Source organism: Phyllobates terribilis, unplaced genomic scaffold (genome assembly GCF_046119375.1).
Source record: "Phyllobates terribilis strain yellow unplaced genomic scaffold, ASM4611937v1 Scaffold_7__3_contigs__length_470593459, whole genome shotgun sequence".
In the NCBI taxonomy this organism is placed as follows: Eukaryota; Metazoa; Chordata; class Amphibia; order Anura; family Dendrobatidae; genus Phyllobates; species Phyllobates terribilis.
The window spans coordinates 273,960,161-273,977,604 of NW_027362767.1; the positions used below are offsets into that span (position 1 = coordinate 273,960,161).

At 52.8% G+C, this 17,444-nt stretch overlaps 1 protein-coding gene across 1 annotated transcript in view; it reads right to left on the reverse strand.

Moving 5' to 3' along the window:
• LOC141154618 (complement C5-like) overlaps window positions 1–17,444 on the reverse strand; it is a 154,816-nt gene that overhangs the window by 106,408 nt on the left and 30,964 nt on the right. Inside the window, exon 28 of the mRNA XM_073640814.1 lies at window positions 10,161–10,338. Coding sequence (XP_073496915.1) covers window positions 10,161–10,338 — 178 coding nt within the window. The remainder of the gene's footprint in view (window positions 1–10,160; window positions 10,339–17,444) is intronic.

The following is a 17,444-nucleotide window of genomic DNA, read 5'->3' on the forward strand; positions in this document are numbered from 1 at the left end:
TGCTGCTGAGCTCACAGAGGATTGTCTGCACTGACACACTATCAGGACAGAAGACATGGGCTGCTGCTGAGCTCACAGAGGATTGTCTGCACTGACACACTATCAGGACAGGAGACATGGGCTGCTGCTCAGCTCACAGAGGATTGTCTGCACTGACACACTATCAGGACAGAAGACATGGGCTGCTGCTCAGCTCACAGAGGATTGTCTGCACTGACACACTAACTATCAGGATAGAAGACATGGGCTGTTGCTGAGCTCACAGAGGATTGTCTGCACTGACACATTAACTATCAGGGCAGGAGACATGGACTGCTGAGCTCACAGAGGATTGTCTGCACTGACACACTAACTATCAGGACAGAAGACATGGGCTGCTGCTGAGCTCACAGAGGATTGTCTGCTCTGACACACTAACTATCAGGGCAGGAGACATGCACTGCTGCTGAGCTCACAGAGGATTGTCTGTACTGACACACTAACTATCAGGACAGGAGACATGGGCTGCGGCTGAGCTCACAGAGGATTGTCTGCACTAACACACTATCAGGACAGAAGACATGGGTTGCTGCGCAGCGCACAGAGGATTGTCTGCACTGACACACTAACTATCAGGACAGGAGACATGGGCTGCTGCTGAGCTCACAGAGGATTGTCTGCACTGACACATTAACTATCAGGGCAGGAGACATGGACTGCTGAGCTCACAGAGGATTGTCTGCACTGACACACTAACTATCAGGACAGAAGACATGGGCTGCTGCTGAGCTCACAGAGGATTGTCTGCTCTGACACACTAACTATCAGGCAGGAGACATGGGCTGCTGCTGAGCTCACAGAGGATTGTCTGTACTGACACACTAACTATCAGGACAGGAGACATGGGCTGCTGCTGAGCTCACAGAGGATTGTCTGCACTGACACACTAACTATCAGGACAGGAGACATGGGCTGCTGCTGAGCTCACAGAGGATTGTCTGTACTGACACACTAACTCTCAGGACAGGAGACATGGGCTGCTGCTGAGCTCACAGAGGATTGTCTGCACCGACACACTATCAGGGCAGGAGACATGGGCTTCTTCTGAGCTCACAGAGGATTGTCTGCAGTGACACACTAACTATCAGGACAGGAGATATGGGCTGCTGCTGATCTTACAGAGGATTGTCTGCACTGACACACTAACTATCAGGACAGAAGACATGGGCTGCTGCTGAGCTCACAGAGGATTGTCTGCACTGACACACTATCATGACAGGAGACATGGGCTGCTGCTCATTTCACAGAGGATTGTCTGCACTGACACACTATCAGGACAGGAGACATGGGCTGCTGCTGAGCTCACAGAGGATTGTCTGCACCGACACACTAACTATCAGGACAGGAGATATGGGCTGCTGCTGATCTTACAGAGGATTGTCTGCACTGACACACTAACTATCAGGACAGAAGACATGGGCTGCTGCTCAGCTCACAGAGGATTGTCTGCACTGACACACTAACTATCAGGACAGGAGACATGGGGTGCTGCTGAGCTCTCAGAGGATTGTCTGTACTGACACACTATCAGGACAGAAGACATGGGATGCTGCTGAGCTCTCAGAGGATTGTCTGCACTGACACACTATCAGGACAGAAGACATGGGCTGCTGCTCAGCTCACAGAGGATTGTCTGCACTGACACACTATCAGGACAGGAGACATGGGCTGCTGCTGAGCTCTCAGAGGATTGTCTGCACCGACACACTAACTATCAGGACAGGAGATAAGGGCTGCTGCTGATCTTACAAAGGATTGTCTGCACTGACACACTAACTATCAGGACAAAAGACATGGGCTGCTGCTGAGCTCACAGAGGATTGTCTGCACCGACACACTAACTATCAGGACAGGAGATATGCACTGCTGCTGATCTTACAGAGGATTGTCTGCACTGACACACTAACTATCAGGATAGAAGACATGGGCTGTTGCTGAGCTCACAGAGGATTGTCTGGACTTACACACTGACTATCAGGACAGAAGACATGGGCTGCTGCTGAGCTCACAGAGGATTGTCTGCACTGACACATTAACTATCAGGGCAGGAGACATGGACTGCTGAGCTCACAGAGGATTGTCTGCACTGACACACTAACTATCAGGACAGAAGACATGGGCTGCTGCTGAGCTCACAGAGGATTGTCTGCACTGACACATTAACTATCAGGGCAGGAGACATGGACTGCTGAGCTCACAGAGGATTGTCTGGACTTACACACTGACTATCAGGACAGAAGACATGGGCTGCTGCTGAGCTCACAGAGGATTGTCTGCACTGACACATTAACTATCAGGGCAGGAGACATGGACTGCTGAGCTCACAGAGGATTGTCTGCACTGACACACTAACTATCAGGACAGAAGACATGGGCTGCTGGTGAGCTCACAGAGGATTGTCTGCACTGACACACTAACTATCAGAACAGGAGACATGGGCTGCTGCTGAGCTCACAGAGGATTGTCTGCACTGACACACTATCAGGACAGAAGACATGGGCTGCTGCTCAGCTCACAGAGGATTGTCTGCACTGACACACTATAAGGACAGGAGACATGGGCTGCTGCTGAGCTCACAGAGGATTGTCTGCACTGAAACACTATGAGGACAGGAGACATGGGCTGCTGCTGAGCTCTCAGAGGATTGTCTGTACTGACACACTATCAGGACAGGAGACATGGGCTGCTGCTGAGCTCACAGAGGATTGTCTGTACTGACACACTAACTATCAGGGCAGGAGACATGGGCTGCTGCTGAGCTCTTAGAGGATTGTCTGTACTGACACACTAACTATCAGGGCAGGAGACATAGGCTGCTGCTGAGCTCACAGAGGATTGTCTGCACCGACACACTATCAGGGCAGGAGACATGGGCTTCTTCTGAGCTCACAGAGGATTGTCTGCAGTGACACACTATCAGGACAGAAGACATGGGCTGCTGCTGAGCTCACAGAGGATTGTTTGCACTGACACACTATCAGGACAGAAGACATGGGTTGCTGCGCAGCGCACAGAGGATTGTCTGCACCGACACAGTAGCTATCAGGACAGGAGACATGGGCTGCTGCTGAGCTCACAGAGGATTGTCTGCACTAACACACTATCAGGACAGAAGACATGGGTTGCTGCGCAGCGCACAGAGGATTGTCTGCACCGACACAGTAGCTATCAGGACAGGAGACATGGGCTGCTGCTGAGCTCACAGAGGATTGTCTGTACTGACACACTAACTATCAGGACAGGAGACATGGGCTGCTGCTGAGCTCACAGAGGATTGTCTGCACTGACACACTAACTCTCAGGACAGGAGACATGGGCTGCTGCTGAGCTCACAGAGGATTGTCTGCACCGACACACTATCAGGGCAGGAGACATGGGCTTCTTCTGAGCTCACAGAGGATTGTCTGCAGTGACACACTATCAGGACAGAAGACATGGGCTGCTGCTGAGCTCACAGAGGATTGTCTGCACTGACACACTATCAGTACAGGAGACATGGGCTGCTGCTGAGCTCACAGAGGATTGTCTGTGCCGACACACTAACTATCAGGACAGGAGATATGGGCTGCTGCTGATCTTACAGAGGATTGTCTGCACTGACACACTAACTATCAGGATAGAAGATATGGGCTGCTGCTGAGCTCACAGAGGATTGTCTGCACTGACACACTATCATGACAGGAGACATGGGCTGCTGCTCATCTCACAGAGGATTGTCTGCACTGACACACTAACTATCAGGACAGGAGACATGGGCTGCTGCTGAGCTCACAGAGGATTGTCTGCACCGACACACTAACTATCAGGACAGGAGATATGGGCTGCTGCTGATCTTACAGAGGATTGTCTGCACTGACACACTAACTATCAGGACAGAAGACATGGGCTGCTGCTCAGCTCACAGAGGATTGTCTGCACTGACACACTAACTATCAGGACAGGAGACATGGGGTGCTGCTGAGCTCTTAGAGGATTGTCTGTACTGACACACTAACTATCAGGACAGAAGACATGGGATGCTGCTGAGCTCTCAGAGGATTGTCTGCACTGACACACTATCAGGACAGAAGACATGGGCTGCTGCTCAGCTCACAGAGGATTGTCTGCACTGACACACTATCAGGACAGGAGACATGGGCTGCTGCTGAGCTCACAGAGGATTGTCTGCACTGAAACACTATGAGGACAGGAGACATGGGCTGCTGCTGAGCTCTCAGAGGATTGTCTGTACTGACACACTATCAGGACAGGAGACATGGGCTGCTGCTGAGCTCACAGAGGATTGTCTGTACTGACACACTAACTATCAGGGCAGGAGACATGGGCTGCTGCTGAGCTCACAGAGGATTGTCTGTACTGAAACACTAACTATCAGGACAGGAGACATGGGCTGCTGCTGAGCTCACAGAGGATTGTCTGCACTAACACACTATCAGGACAGAAGACATGGGCTGCTGCGCAGCTCACAGAGGATTGTCTGCACCGACACAGTAGCTATCAGGACAGGAGACATGGGCTGCTGCTGAGCTCACAGAGGATTGTCTGCACTGACACACTATCAGGGCAGGAGAGATGGGCTGCTGCTGAGCTCACAGAGGATTGTCTGTACTGACACACTAACTATCAGGACAGGAGACATGGGCTGCTGCTGAGCTCACAGAGGATTGTCTGCACTGACACACTAACTCTCAGGGCAGAAGACATGGGCTGCTGCTCAGCTCACAGAGGATTGTCTGCACTGACACACTATCAGGACAGGAGACATGGGCTGCTGCTGAGCTCACAGAGGATTGTCTGTACCGACACACTAACTATCAGGACAGGAGATATGGGCTGCTGCTGATCTTACAGAGGATTGTCTGCACTGACACACTAACTATCAGGACAGAAGACATGGGCTGCTGCTGAGCTCACAGAGGATTGTCTGCACTGACACACTAACTATCAGGACAGGAGATATGGGCTGCTGCTGATCTTACAGAGGATTGTCTGCACTGACACACTAACTATCAGGACAGAAGACATGGGCTGCTGCTGAGCTCACAGAGGATTGTCTGCACTGACACACTATCAGGACAGGAGACATGGGCTGCTGCTGAGCTCTCAGAGGATTGTCTGTACTGACACACTAACTATCAGGACAGAAGACATGGGATGCTGCTGAGCTCTCAGAGGATTGTCTGCACTGACACACTATCAGGACAGAAGACATGGGCTGCTGCTCAGCTCACAGAGGATTGTCTGCACTGACACACTATCAGGACAGGAGACATGGGCTGCTGCTGAGCTCACAGAGGATTGTCTGCACTGAAACACTATGAGGACAGGAGACATGGGCTGCTGCTGAGCTCTCAGAGGATTGTCTGTACTGACACACTATCAGGACAGGAGACATGGGCTGCTGCTGAGCTCACAGAGGATTGTCTGTACTGACACACTATCAGGACAGGAGACATGGGCTGCTGCTGAGCTCACAGAGGATTGTCTGTACTGACACACTATCAGGACAGGAGACATGGGCTGCTGCTGAGCTCACAGAGGATTGTCTGTACTGACACACTAACTATCAGGGCAGTAGACATGGGCTGCTGCTGAGCTCACAGAGGATTGTCTGTACTGAAACACTAACTATCAGGACAGGAGACATGGGCTGCTGCTGAGCTCACAGAGGATTGTCTGCACTAACACACTATCAGGACAGAAGACATGGGCTGCTGCGCAGCTCACAGAGGATTGTCTGCACCGACACAGTAGCTATCAGGACAGGAGACATGGGCTGCTGCTGAGCTCACAGAGGATTGTCTGCACTGACACACTATCAGGGCAGGAGACATGGGCTGCTGCTGATCTCACAGAGGATTGTCTGTACTGACACACTAACTATCAGGACCGGAGACATGGGCTGCTGCTGAGCTCACAGAGGATTGTCTGCACTGACACACTAACTCTCAGGACAGGAGACATGGGCTGCTGTTGAGCTCACAGAGGATTGTCTGCACCGACACACTATCAGGGCAGGAGACATGGGCTTCTTCTGAGCTCACAGAGGATTGTCTGCAGTGACACACTATCAGGACAGGAGACATGGGCTGCTGCTGAGCTCACAGAGGATTGTCTGTACTGACACACTAACTATCAGGACAGGAGATATGGGCTGCTGCTGATCTTACAGAGGATTGTCTGCACTGACACACTAACTATCAGGACAGAAGACATGGGCTGCTGCTGAGCTCACAGAGGATTGTCTGCACTGACACACTATCAGGACAGGAGACATGGGCTGCTGCTGAGCTCACAGAGGATTGTCTGCACTGACACACTAACTATCAGGACAGAAGACATGGGCTGCTGCTGAGCTCACAGAGGATTGTCTGCACTGACACACTATAAGGACAGGAGACATGGGCTGCTGCTGAGCTCACAGAGGATTGTCTGTACTGACACACTAACTATCAGGACAGGAGACATGGGCTGCTGCTGAGCTCACAGAGGATTGTCTGCACTAACACACCAACTATCAGGACAGGAGACATGGGCTGCTGCTGAGCTCACAGAGGATTGTCTGCACTGACACACTATCAGGACAGGAGACATGGGCTGCTGCTGAGCTCTCAGAGGATTGTCTGTACTGACACACTAACTATCAGGACAGGAGACATGGACTGCTGCTGAGCTCACAGAGGATTGTCTGTACTGACACACTAACTATCAGTACGGGAGACATGGACTGCTGCTGAGCTCACAGATGATTCTCTGTACCGACACAGTATCAGGACAGGAGACATGGGCTTCTTCTGAGCTCACAGAGGATTGTCTGCACTGACACACTATCAGGACAGAAGACATGGGCTGCTGCGCAGCTCACAGAGGATTTTCTGCACTGACACACTATCAGGACAGAAGACATGGGCTGCTGCTCATCTCACAGAGGATTGTCTGCACTGACACACTAACTATCTGGACAGAAGACATGGGCTGCTGCTGAGCTCACAGAGGATTGTCTGCACTGACACACTATCAGGACAGGAGACATGCACTGCTGCTGAGCTCACAGAGGATTGTCTGCACTGACTCACTAACTATCACGACAGGAGACATGGGCTGCTGCTGAGCTCACAGAGGATTGTCTGCACTGACACACTAACTATCAGGACAGGAGACATGGGCTGCTGCTGAGCTCACAGAGGATTGTCTGTCCTGACACACTATCAGGACAGGAGATATGGGTTGCTGCTGAGCTCACAGAGGATTATCTGCACTGACTCACTACTGCCAGTTATTAGTACACTAGATGGTGGCCCGATTCTAACGCATCGGGTATTCTAGAATAGGTTTGCGGCCGACCGGGCGCAAGCAGCAGAGCGGTGTTTACATTTGGCGCCAAAATAGCTGATTGGTCGAGGCCGGCAACCGCGACCAATCAGCAAAGCGGTGTTAAAATTTGGCGCCTATATCGCAGATTGGTCACGGCCGGCGGTCGCGACTAATCAGCAGAGCGGGGTTTAAATTTGGCGCCAATAATGCTGATTGTTTGTGGCCGGCGGTCGCGGACAATCAGCAGAGCGGTATTTAAATTTGGCGCCAATAATGGTGATTGGTCACGGCTGCGACCAATCAGCAGAGCGGTGTTTAAATTTGTCGCCAATAAAGCTGGTTATTCGTGACCGGTAACCGCAACCAATGAGCAGAGCGGTGTTTAAATTTGGCACCAAAATTGCTGATTGGTCGTGGCCGGCCACCGCGACCAATCAGCAGAGCGGGATTTAAATTTTGCGCCAATACTGCTGATTGTTCGCGGCCAGCGACCGCGACCAATTAGCAGAGCATTGTTTAAATTTGGTGCCAATCTCGCTGATTGGTCGCGGCTGGCGTCCGCGACCTTTCAGCAGAGCGGGGTTTAAATTTGCCGCCCATATCGATGATTGGTCGGGGCCGGCGGCCGCAACCAATCAGCGTCGTATTAGTGAGGACCGGGGAGCGGCACTGCCTGTGCGGGTACTTCCGCTGCGAGCAGCTGGGAGATGAGCGGCTGCTCGCAGCAGAAGCATCCTGACCGGCGGCGCCGCTCCTCGGTCCTCCGTTCACACTTGCCGTCGGGAGATCATAGCGCTGTTTAAATTAGGCGCCAATCTCGCTGATTGGTCGCGGTCGGCTGGCGGCCGCGACCAATCAATAGAGCGTTGTTTAAATTTTGCGCTAATCTCGCTGATTGGTCGCGGTCGGCTGTCATCCGCGACCAATCAGCAGAGCGTTGTTTAAATTTTGCGCCAATCTCGCTGATTGGTTGCGGACTCCAGCCGCGACCAATCAGCAGAGCGTTGTTTAAATTTGGCGCCAATCTCGCTGATTGGTCGCATCTGGCGTCCGCGACCAATCAGCAGAGCGTTGTTTAAATTTGGCGCCAAGCTCGCTGATTGGTCGCGGCTGGCGTCCGCGACCAATCAGTACAGCAGTGTTTAAATGTGGCGGCAAGATCGGTGATTGGTCACGGCCGCTATTTAAATGTGGCGCCCAAATCGGTGATTGGTCGCGGGCAGCGGCCGCAACCAATCAGCAGAGCGGTGTTTAACTTTAGCGCCAAGATCACTGATTGGTCGCGGGCGGAGAGCGCGACCAATCAGCGAATCGTATTGGTGAGGATCGGGGAGCGGAATCGTATTGGTGAGGACCGGGGAGCGCCGCTGCCTGTGCGGATACTTCCGCTGCGAGAAGCCGGGACATGAGCGACTGCTCGCAGGAGAAGTATCCCAACCCGCAGCGCCGCTCCCCGGTCCTGCCTTGACACGCTAGCCGCTGATGTCCCCACAGTATCCGCATGGTGTTACAAAGGTCCGGACATTTGTGTTAAAAATCGCTGATTGGTCGCTGGCGCTGCCCGCGACCAATCACCGATTTGGGCGCCAAATTTAAATATCGGCCGTGACCAATCACCGATTTTGGCGCCACATTTAAATAGCGTTCGCGACCAATCAGTACAGCGGTGTTTAAATGTGGAGCCAAGATAGGTAATTGGTCGCGGCCGATATTTAAATTTGGCGCCCAAATCGGTGATTGGTCGCGGGCAGCGTCAGCGACCAATCAGCACAGTAGTGTTTAACTTTTGCGGCAAGATCAGTGATTGGTCGCGGGCCAAGACCGCGACCAATCACCGATTTGGGCGCAACATTTAAATACCGTCCGCGACCAATCAGCGATTTTTAACACAAATGTCCGGACCTTTGTAACACCATGCGGATACTGTGGGGACATCAGCGGCTAGGGTGTCGAGGGAGGACCGGGGAGCGGCGCTGCGGGTCGGGATACTTCTGCTGCGAGCGCCCGCTCATGTCCCGGGTTCTCGCAGCGGAAGTATCTCAACAGGCAGCGCCGCTGACATCCATGCGGCTAGGGTGTGAAGGGAGGACCGGGGAGCGGCGCTGACATCCAATTGGTCGCAGCCGCTATTTAAATGTGCCGCACAAATCGGTTATTGGTCGCGGTCTTGGCCGAGCAGGCGCTCGCTGCAGAAGTATCCCGACCCGCAGCGCCGCTCCCCGGTCCTCCCTTCTGCATGGAGGTCAGCAGCGCCGGCGGTCGGGGTCCTTCCGCTGCTGCCGGCCGGGAGATGAGCGCCTCGCGCCGCTCATCTCCCGGCTGCATCTCCGTCCTGCAGATGGGTCCGGCGGTCGAGGTCCTTTTGCTGGTACCGGCCGGGAGATGAGCGCCTCGCGACGGTCATCTCCCGGCTGCATCACCGCTGAGCTCCGTCCCGCAGATGAGCCGCTAACGGCCGCCATCTTTTTTCAGAAATCCCGCGGCGCTGATTGGCCGCTGCCGGACCAATGAGCGACGCGGGATTTCCAGGACAGACAGAAAGACAGACGGGATAAGACGATTATATATATAGATGAGACGTGCTACTATTGAGCTCACAGAGGATTGTCTGCACAATACACTGTAACAAGCAGAAATATGCTGGGCCTTCTCCGCTGCCGCTGAGCAGCCTGGTAGCTGCTAATCCCCTGATAAAATAAACTATGAAGAATGGCGACATCTCTCCTGAACGATACTACTGACCCCTGAAGTCCAGATAGTAATCACACAGACAGCAGATCGTCCCCTTCAGGCCGCCCCTCACTTACCGGCCCCCTTACTGTAGGCTTCACTCTTCAACTTTTCAAGAGTGTAACTTTTACTCTGCAGCGTGGCCTCAGATATGGCTAGGGCGTAGGCGGTGACCGCCAGCGTGAAGGTGCTCTGCGCATTACTTGCGTGTCTGGATAGATAGTCTATGGCGAGGTTCAACTTGTTTTCCACTTTCTGCACAACAGAGAAGACAGTGTGTACAGTTTATATAGTGGATACTCTGTGTATATAGCGGGTATATAGTACAGTGTATAAAGCATTTACAGTGTATATAATAGTGTGTGTACAGTGTATATAGCATTTGTATAGTATATGCAGTGTATATCAGTTTATATAGTGTGTGTGTGAACAGTGTATATAATGTGCGTACAGTGTATATAATAGTGTTTAAATTGTACAGTCATGGCCAAAAGTGTTGGCACTCTTGAAATTGTTCCAGAAAATTAACTATTTCCCCCAGAAAATTATTGCAGTTACACATGTTTTGTTATACACGTGTTTATTTCCATTGTGTGTACTGGAACAACACAAAAAAAAACAGAAAAAAAAGGCAAATTGGTCATAATTTCACACACAACACCAAAAATGGACCGGACAAAATTTTTGGCACCCTCAACTCAATATTTGGTTGCACGCCCTTTGGAATAAATAACTGCAGTCAATCGCTTCCTATAACCATCTACAAGCTTCTTACTTCTCTCAACTGGAATTTTGGATCAATCTTCTTTTGCAAACTGCTCCAGGTCTCTCATATTTGAAGGCGCCTTCTCTCAACAGCAATTTTAAGATCTCTCCACAGGTGTACAATGGGATTTAGATCCAGACTAATTGCTGGCCACTTCAGAACTCTCCAGCGCTTTGTTTCCATCCATTTCTGGGTGTTTCTTGAAGTATGTTTGGGGTAATTGTCCTGCTGGAAAACCCATGACCTAGGACACACACCCAATTTTCTGACACTGGGTGTAACATACCTGGCGGCGTCCTTGCATAGTGGTTCATCTCCCACTGTGCAAGAGCGCGCACTTGATCTCCAGTCCAGTTTGCTAGCCTGGCTTCCCTCCATGCTGTCTGTTTGCCTCTGTGTCTGCTGCTTAAGGGCAGCGCCCGATCACTTCCTGCTTTTTGTACCTGCTGCAGACACACCCCTTGTGCGTCCTCAGCCTATTGCTGTCTGCCATCTGGTATTTAATCCAGCTGCTCCAATGAATCCCTGCCTGAGCATTGTGTTCTGTCAGTTGGCCTTTGGTCACTGATATGCCAGGTCCCGTTTATGTTTCCTGCCTTCGGTATCAGTTCCCGTGTCTGAACTGTGTCCTGTCTGTATTCTCTCCTAGCCTGTTTTGTTCTTCTCTATGTCCGTACTTTCCCTTTTTCTGCAGAGTCTGAACTCGTACCTAACTCCTGCTCGTTGTCACTGTACTTCCGTTTGTGAGTTTGTGGTCCACTCGCTACTTCTCTGCAAGTACCCTGTGGGTATCTGGTTCTGCCTTTCCCTTCTAGTCTGTTCCGTGTGAACAGAGCCCTGTCTCTACCGCGTCTTTCGCTTTGCTCAGCTCTGTCCACCGCGTCTGCGGTTTTCGCTTTGCTCAGCTCTGTCCACCGCGTCTGCGGTTTTCGCTTTGCTCAGCTCTGTCCACCGCGTCTGCGGTTTTCGCTTTGCTCAGCTCTGTCCACCGCGTCTGCGGTTTTTGCTTTGCTCAGCTCTGTCCACCGCGTCTGCGGTTTTCGCTTTGCTCAGCTCTGTCCACCGCGTCTGCGGTTTTCGCTTTGCTCAGCTCTGTCCACCGCGTCTGCGGTTTTCGCTTTGCTCAGCTCTGTCCACCGCGTCTGCGGTTTCGAATTTGTCTCCCAGTCTGTACTGGACCACCGCGCCTGCGGTTTTCGCTTTGCTCAGCTCTGTCCAACGCGTCTGCGGTTTTCGCTTTGCTCAGCTCTGTCCACCGCGTCTGCGGTTTTCGCTTTGCTCAGCTCTGTCCACCGCGTCTGCGGTTTTCGCTTTGCTCAGCTCTGTCCACCGCGTCTGCGGTTTCGAATTTGTCTCCCAGTCTGTACTGGACCACCGCGCCTGCGGTTTTCGCTTTGCTCAGCTCTGTCCACCGCGCCTGCGGTTTTCGCTTTGCTCAGCCCTGTCCACCGTGCCTGCGGTTTTCGCTTTGCTCAGCCCTGTCCACCGCGCCTGCGGTTTTCGCTTTGCTCAGCCCTGTCCACCGCGCCTGCGGTTTTCGCTTTGCTCAGCCCTGTCCACTGCGCCTGCGGTTTTCGCTTTGCTCAGCCCTGTCCACCGCGTCTGCAGTTTTCGCTTTGCTCAGCCCTGTCCACCGCGTCTGCGGTTTTCGCTTTGCTCAGCCCTGTCCACCGCGTCTGCGGTTTTCGCTTTGCTCAGCCCTGTCCACCGCGTCTGCGGTTTTCGCTTTGCTCAGCCCTGTCCACCGCGTCTGCGGTTTTTGCTTTGCTCAGCCCTGTCCACCGCGTCTGCGGTTTTCGCTTTGCTCAGCCCTGTCCACCGCGTCTGCGGTTTTCGCTTTGCTCAGCCCTGTCCACCGCGTCTGCGGTTTTCGCTTTGCTCAGCCCTGTCCACCGCATCTGCGGTTTTCGCTTTGCTCAGCCCTGTCCACCACGTCTGCGGTTTTCTCTTTGCTCAGCCCTGTCCACCGCGTCTGCGGTTTTCGCTTTGCTCAGCCCTGTCCACCGCGTCTGCAGTTTTCGCTTTGCTCAGCCCTGTCCACCGCGTCTGCGGTTTCGAATTTGTCTCCCAGTCTGTACTGGACCCTACCCAGCCTGCGCTCTAGTCTGCCTGTTCCTGTATTCCCCGGTGTGGGTCAACAGCCGTGTCCGGAGTCTGACCTGGAGTAGACCCTGGTTCCTCTGCTCGGTTCCTCCCTGGTGCACTGGCGTCGTATGCCGTCGTGCGACCTTGGTCGGATCGGGCAGATACTTAGTTACGCCCCTCCAGGCACTCTCCGGTTCATGGCACAGTGGAATCACTGCATAAACACGCACACGCCAGTCAGTCCGGGCGTGTGCATTACAGCATGCTCAAGCCATGGTTCCCATTGAGCCCCACGGCCTTCGCTCTCTGAGATGTTTTCCAGCGAATACGTGCATTAAAAATAAATAAATAAAAAAATTTTTTTCTCTCTGTCTGAGTTCCAGGCGAATTACGCACCCGTCCAGATGGATCTTTCTGCACTCGTTCCTGCGGATCCGCCACGGTACTATGGGGATCCAAGACAGAGTCATGCATTTGTGGAGCAATGCATGCTACACTTTAAGGCCTACCCTCTCTATTTTCCTTCTGATTGGGCTAAAGTGGCCTTTATGATTGACTACCTAGCGGGTGATGCCTTGAAATGGGTCACCCCCTTATGGGAAGCATGGGATCCTGTCGTCCTTGACCTGCAGGCCTTCCTGGTGGCCTTTCGCATGGTCTTTGAGGACCCTAACCCTGAAGCCCCTGCTGAAGCTTCACTTCCCAATATCCCGGAGCAGCCCCGACTGGTAATGTGTGTGGGTAGCGCACTAGTCCTCCTGCCCGAAGAGACTACTGCCCACCCAGAATCCACACAGGATGACTACGCTCTCCGGAATACTTCTCACGACCTCAAGAGGCAGTCCAGACGTGCTAGGTGTAGAGGCAAGCCGTCACGCCAAGGTCTGTTCTCCCAAAGACCTCCTGATTCCAACATTGAGGTTCCTGCTGAAGCTTCACTTCCCTGTATCCCGGAGCAGCCTCGATGGGTAATGTGTGTGGGTAGTGCACCAGTTCTCCTGCCCGAAGAGACTACTGCCTACCCAGAATCCACACTGGAGGACTTCCTGCACCCGGTATCTGATGCTTCACCCACTTTAACCGGTGAGCCTGTCCAAAGGTACTCTGAAGCAGTGATTACCTCCGAGTCTGTGCATCTCTACTACCTGGCGGAGGACCCCCTGTTGCCTCCTGAATCCTCCGGGATACCACCTGATGACAAATGGAGAGAGACTTCCCTACACCCGGTATCCGATACTTCGTCTGCTCTGTCCTGTGAGCCTGACAATGGGTACCTCAAAGCGGTAGTTACCCCCGAGTCTCTACACCCCTCCGACCAGGGGAGCACCTCCAGTTGTCTCCTGAACCCTTCGGGGTGCTATCTGGTAGCGAATGGACAGAGACTTTCCTATACTCTGCACCTGATACCTCGCCCGCTTCATTCAGTGAGTCCGACCTAGTGTACTCCGAAGCAGAGGTTACCCCCGAGTCTCTACACCCTTTCAACCAGGCGGAGGACCTCCAGTTGTCTCCTGAACCCTTCGGGGTGCTACCTGATAGCGAATGGACAGAGACTCTCCTATACTCGGTACCTAATACCTCAGCTGCTTCATCCAGTGAGTCTGAACAAGTGTACTCCGAAGCAGATGTTATCCCCGAGTCTCTACACCCCTCCGACCAGGCGGAGGACCTCCAGTTGTCTCCTGAACCCTTCGGGGTGCTACCTGATAGCGAATGGACAGAGACTCTCCTATACTCGGTACCTGATACCTCGCCCGCTTCTTCCAGTGAGTCTGACCTAGTGAACTCCGAAGCAGAGGTTACCCCCGAGTCTCTGCACTCTTCCGACCCGGCGGAGGACCCCCAGTTGTTTCCTGAATCCTCCGGGGTACCACCTGATAACAAAGAGACAGTGACTTTTCTACACCTTGTACCTGATACCTCGCCCATTTCATCCTGTGAGCTTGACAAGATGTACCCCGAAGCAGAGGTTACCCCCGAGTCTCTGCACCCCTCCAACCCGTCGGAGGGCTTCCAGTTGTCTCCTGAACCCTCTGGGGTGCTACCTGATAATAAGTGGAGAGAGACTTCCTTGTGTGCTATTCCTGGTACTCCACCCGTTTCGTCTGTTGCTGAGGATGGCTGGATAGGAGGTAGCATCCTAGCTACCCAGAGGAGACCAGTTTTTCCGGTGGACAGTGGAAGTGATCTCCTTGAAGTAAAGGATTGGCCCTCGAATTCCCTGCGGAACATTCTGGCAGGCCTGAAGAAGAGGGGGCGTAAGGGGGGGGTACTGTAACATACCTGGTGGCGTCCTTGCATAGTGGTCCATCTCCCACTGTGCAAGAGCGCGCACTTGATCTCCAGTCCAGTTTGCTAGCCTGGCTTCCCTCCATGCTGTCTGTTTGCCTCTGTGTCTGCTGCTTAAGGGCGGCGCCCGATCACTTCCTGCTTTTTGTACCTGCTGCAGACACACCCCTTGGGCGTCCTCAGTCTATTGCTGTCTGCCATCTGGTATTTAATCCAGCTGCTCCAATGAATCCCTGCCTGAGCATTGTGTTCTGTCAGTTGGCCTTTGGTCACTGATATGCCAGGTCCCGTTTATGTTTCCTGCCTTCGGTATCAGTTCCCGTGTCTGAACTGTGTCCTGTCTGTATTCTCTCCTAGCCTGTTTTGTTTTTCTCTATGTCCGTACTTTCCCTTTTTCTGCAGAGTCTGAACTCGTACCTAACTCCTGCTCGTTGTCACTGTACTTCCGTTTGTGAGTTTGTGGTCCACTCGCTACTTCTCTGCAAGTACCCTGTGGGTATCTGGTTCTGCCTTTCCCTTCTAGTCTGTTCCGTGTGAACAGAGCCCTGTCTCTACCGCGTCTTTCGCTTTGCTCAGCTCTGTCCACCGCGTCTGCGGTTTTCGCTTTGCTCAGCTCTGTCCACCGCGTCTGCGGTTTCGAATTTGTCTCCCAGTCTGTACTGGACCACCGCGCCTGCGGTTTTCGCTTTGCTCAGCTCTGTCCACCGCGCCTGCGGTTTTCGCTTTGCTCAGCTCTGTCCACCGCGCCTGCGGTTTTCGCTTTGCTCAGCCCTGTCCACCGCGCCTGCGGTTTTCGCTTTGCTCAGCCCTGTCCACCGCGCCTGCGGTTTTCGCTTTGCTCAGCCCTGTCCACCGCGCCTGCGGTTTTCGCTTTGCTCAGCCCTGTCCACCGCGCCTGCGGTTTTCGCTTTGCTCAGCCCTGTCCACCGCGCCTGCGGTTTTCGCTTTGCTCAGCCCTGTCCACCGCGCCTGCGGCTTTCGCTTTGCTCAGCCCTGTCCACCGCGTCTGCGGTTTTCACTTTGCTCAGCCCTGTCCACCGCGTCTGCGGTTTTCGCTTTGCTTAGCCCTGTCCACCGCGTCTGCGGTTTTCGCTTTGCTCAGCCCTGTCCACCGCGTCTGCGGTTTTCGCTTTGCTCAGCCCTGTCCACCGCGTCTGCGGTTTTCGCTTTGCTCAGCCCTGTCCACCGCGTCTGCGGTTTCGAATTTGTCTCCCAGTCTGTACTGGACCCTACCCAGCCTGCGCTCTAGTCTGCCTGTTCCTGTATTCCCCGGTGTGGGTCAACAGCCGTGTCCGGAGTCTGACCTGGAGTAGACCCTGGTTCCTCTGCTCGGTTCCTCCCTGGTGCACTGGCGTCGTATGCCGTCGTGCGACCTTGGTCGGACCGGGCAGATACTTAGTTACGCCCCTCCAGGCACTCTCCAGTTCATGGCACAGTGGAATCACTGCATAAACACGCACACGCCAGTCAGTCCGGGTGTGTGCATTACACTGGGCACTACATTGCAACCCAAAATCCTTTGGTAATCTTCAGATTTCAAGATGCCTTGCGCACAGTCAAGGTACCCAGTGCCAGAGGCAGCAAATCAACCCCAAAACATCTTTGAACCTCCACCATATTTGACTGTAGGTACTGTGTTCTTTTCTTTGTAGGTCTCATTCCATTTTCTGTAAACAATACAATGATGTGCTTTACCAAAAAGTTCTATCTTAGTCTCATCTGTCCACAAGTCACTTTCCCAGAAGGATTTTGGCTTACATTGTACAGTCTAGCTTTTTCATGTCTCTGTGTCAGCAGTGAGGTCCTCTTGGGTCTTCTGCTATAGCATTTAATTTCATTCAAATGTGGACGGATAGTTCGCGTTGACACTAATGCACCCTGAGCCTGCAGGACATTTTAAATTTCTTTGGAGCTTAATTGGGGCTGCTTATCCACCATCCGGACTATTCTTCATTGCAACCTTTTATCAATTTTTCTCTGCTGTCCACGTCCAGGGAGGTTATCTACAATGCCATGGGATGTAAACTTCTTGATTATGTTCCGCACCATGGACAAAGGAACATCAAGATCTCTGGAAATTGACTTGTAACCTTGAGATTGTTGATATTTTTCAACAATTTTGGTTCTCAAGTCATTAGACAGTTCTCTTTTCCTCTTTCTGCTCTCCATGCTTAGTGTGGTACACACAGACACACAATGCAAAGATTGAGACAACTTCTCC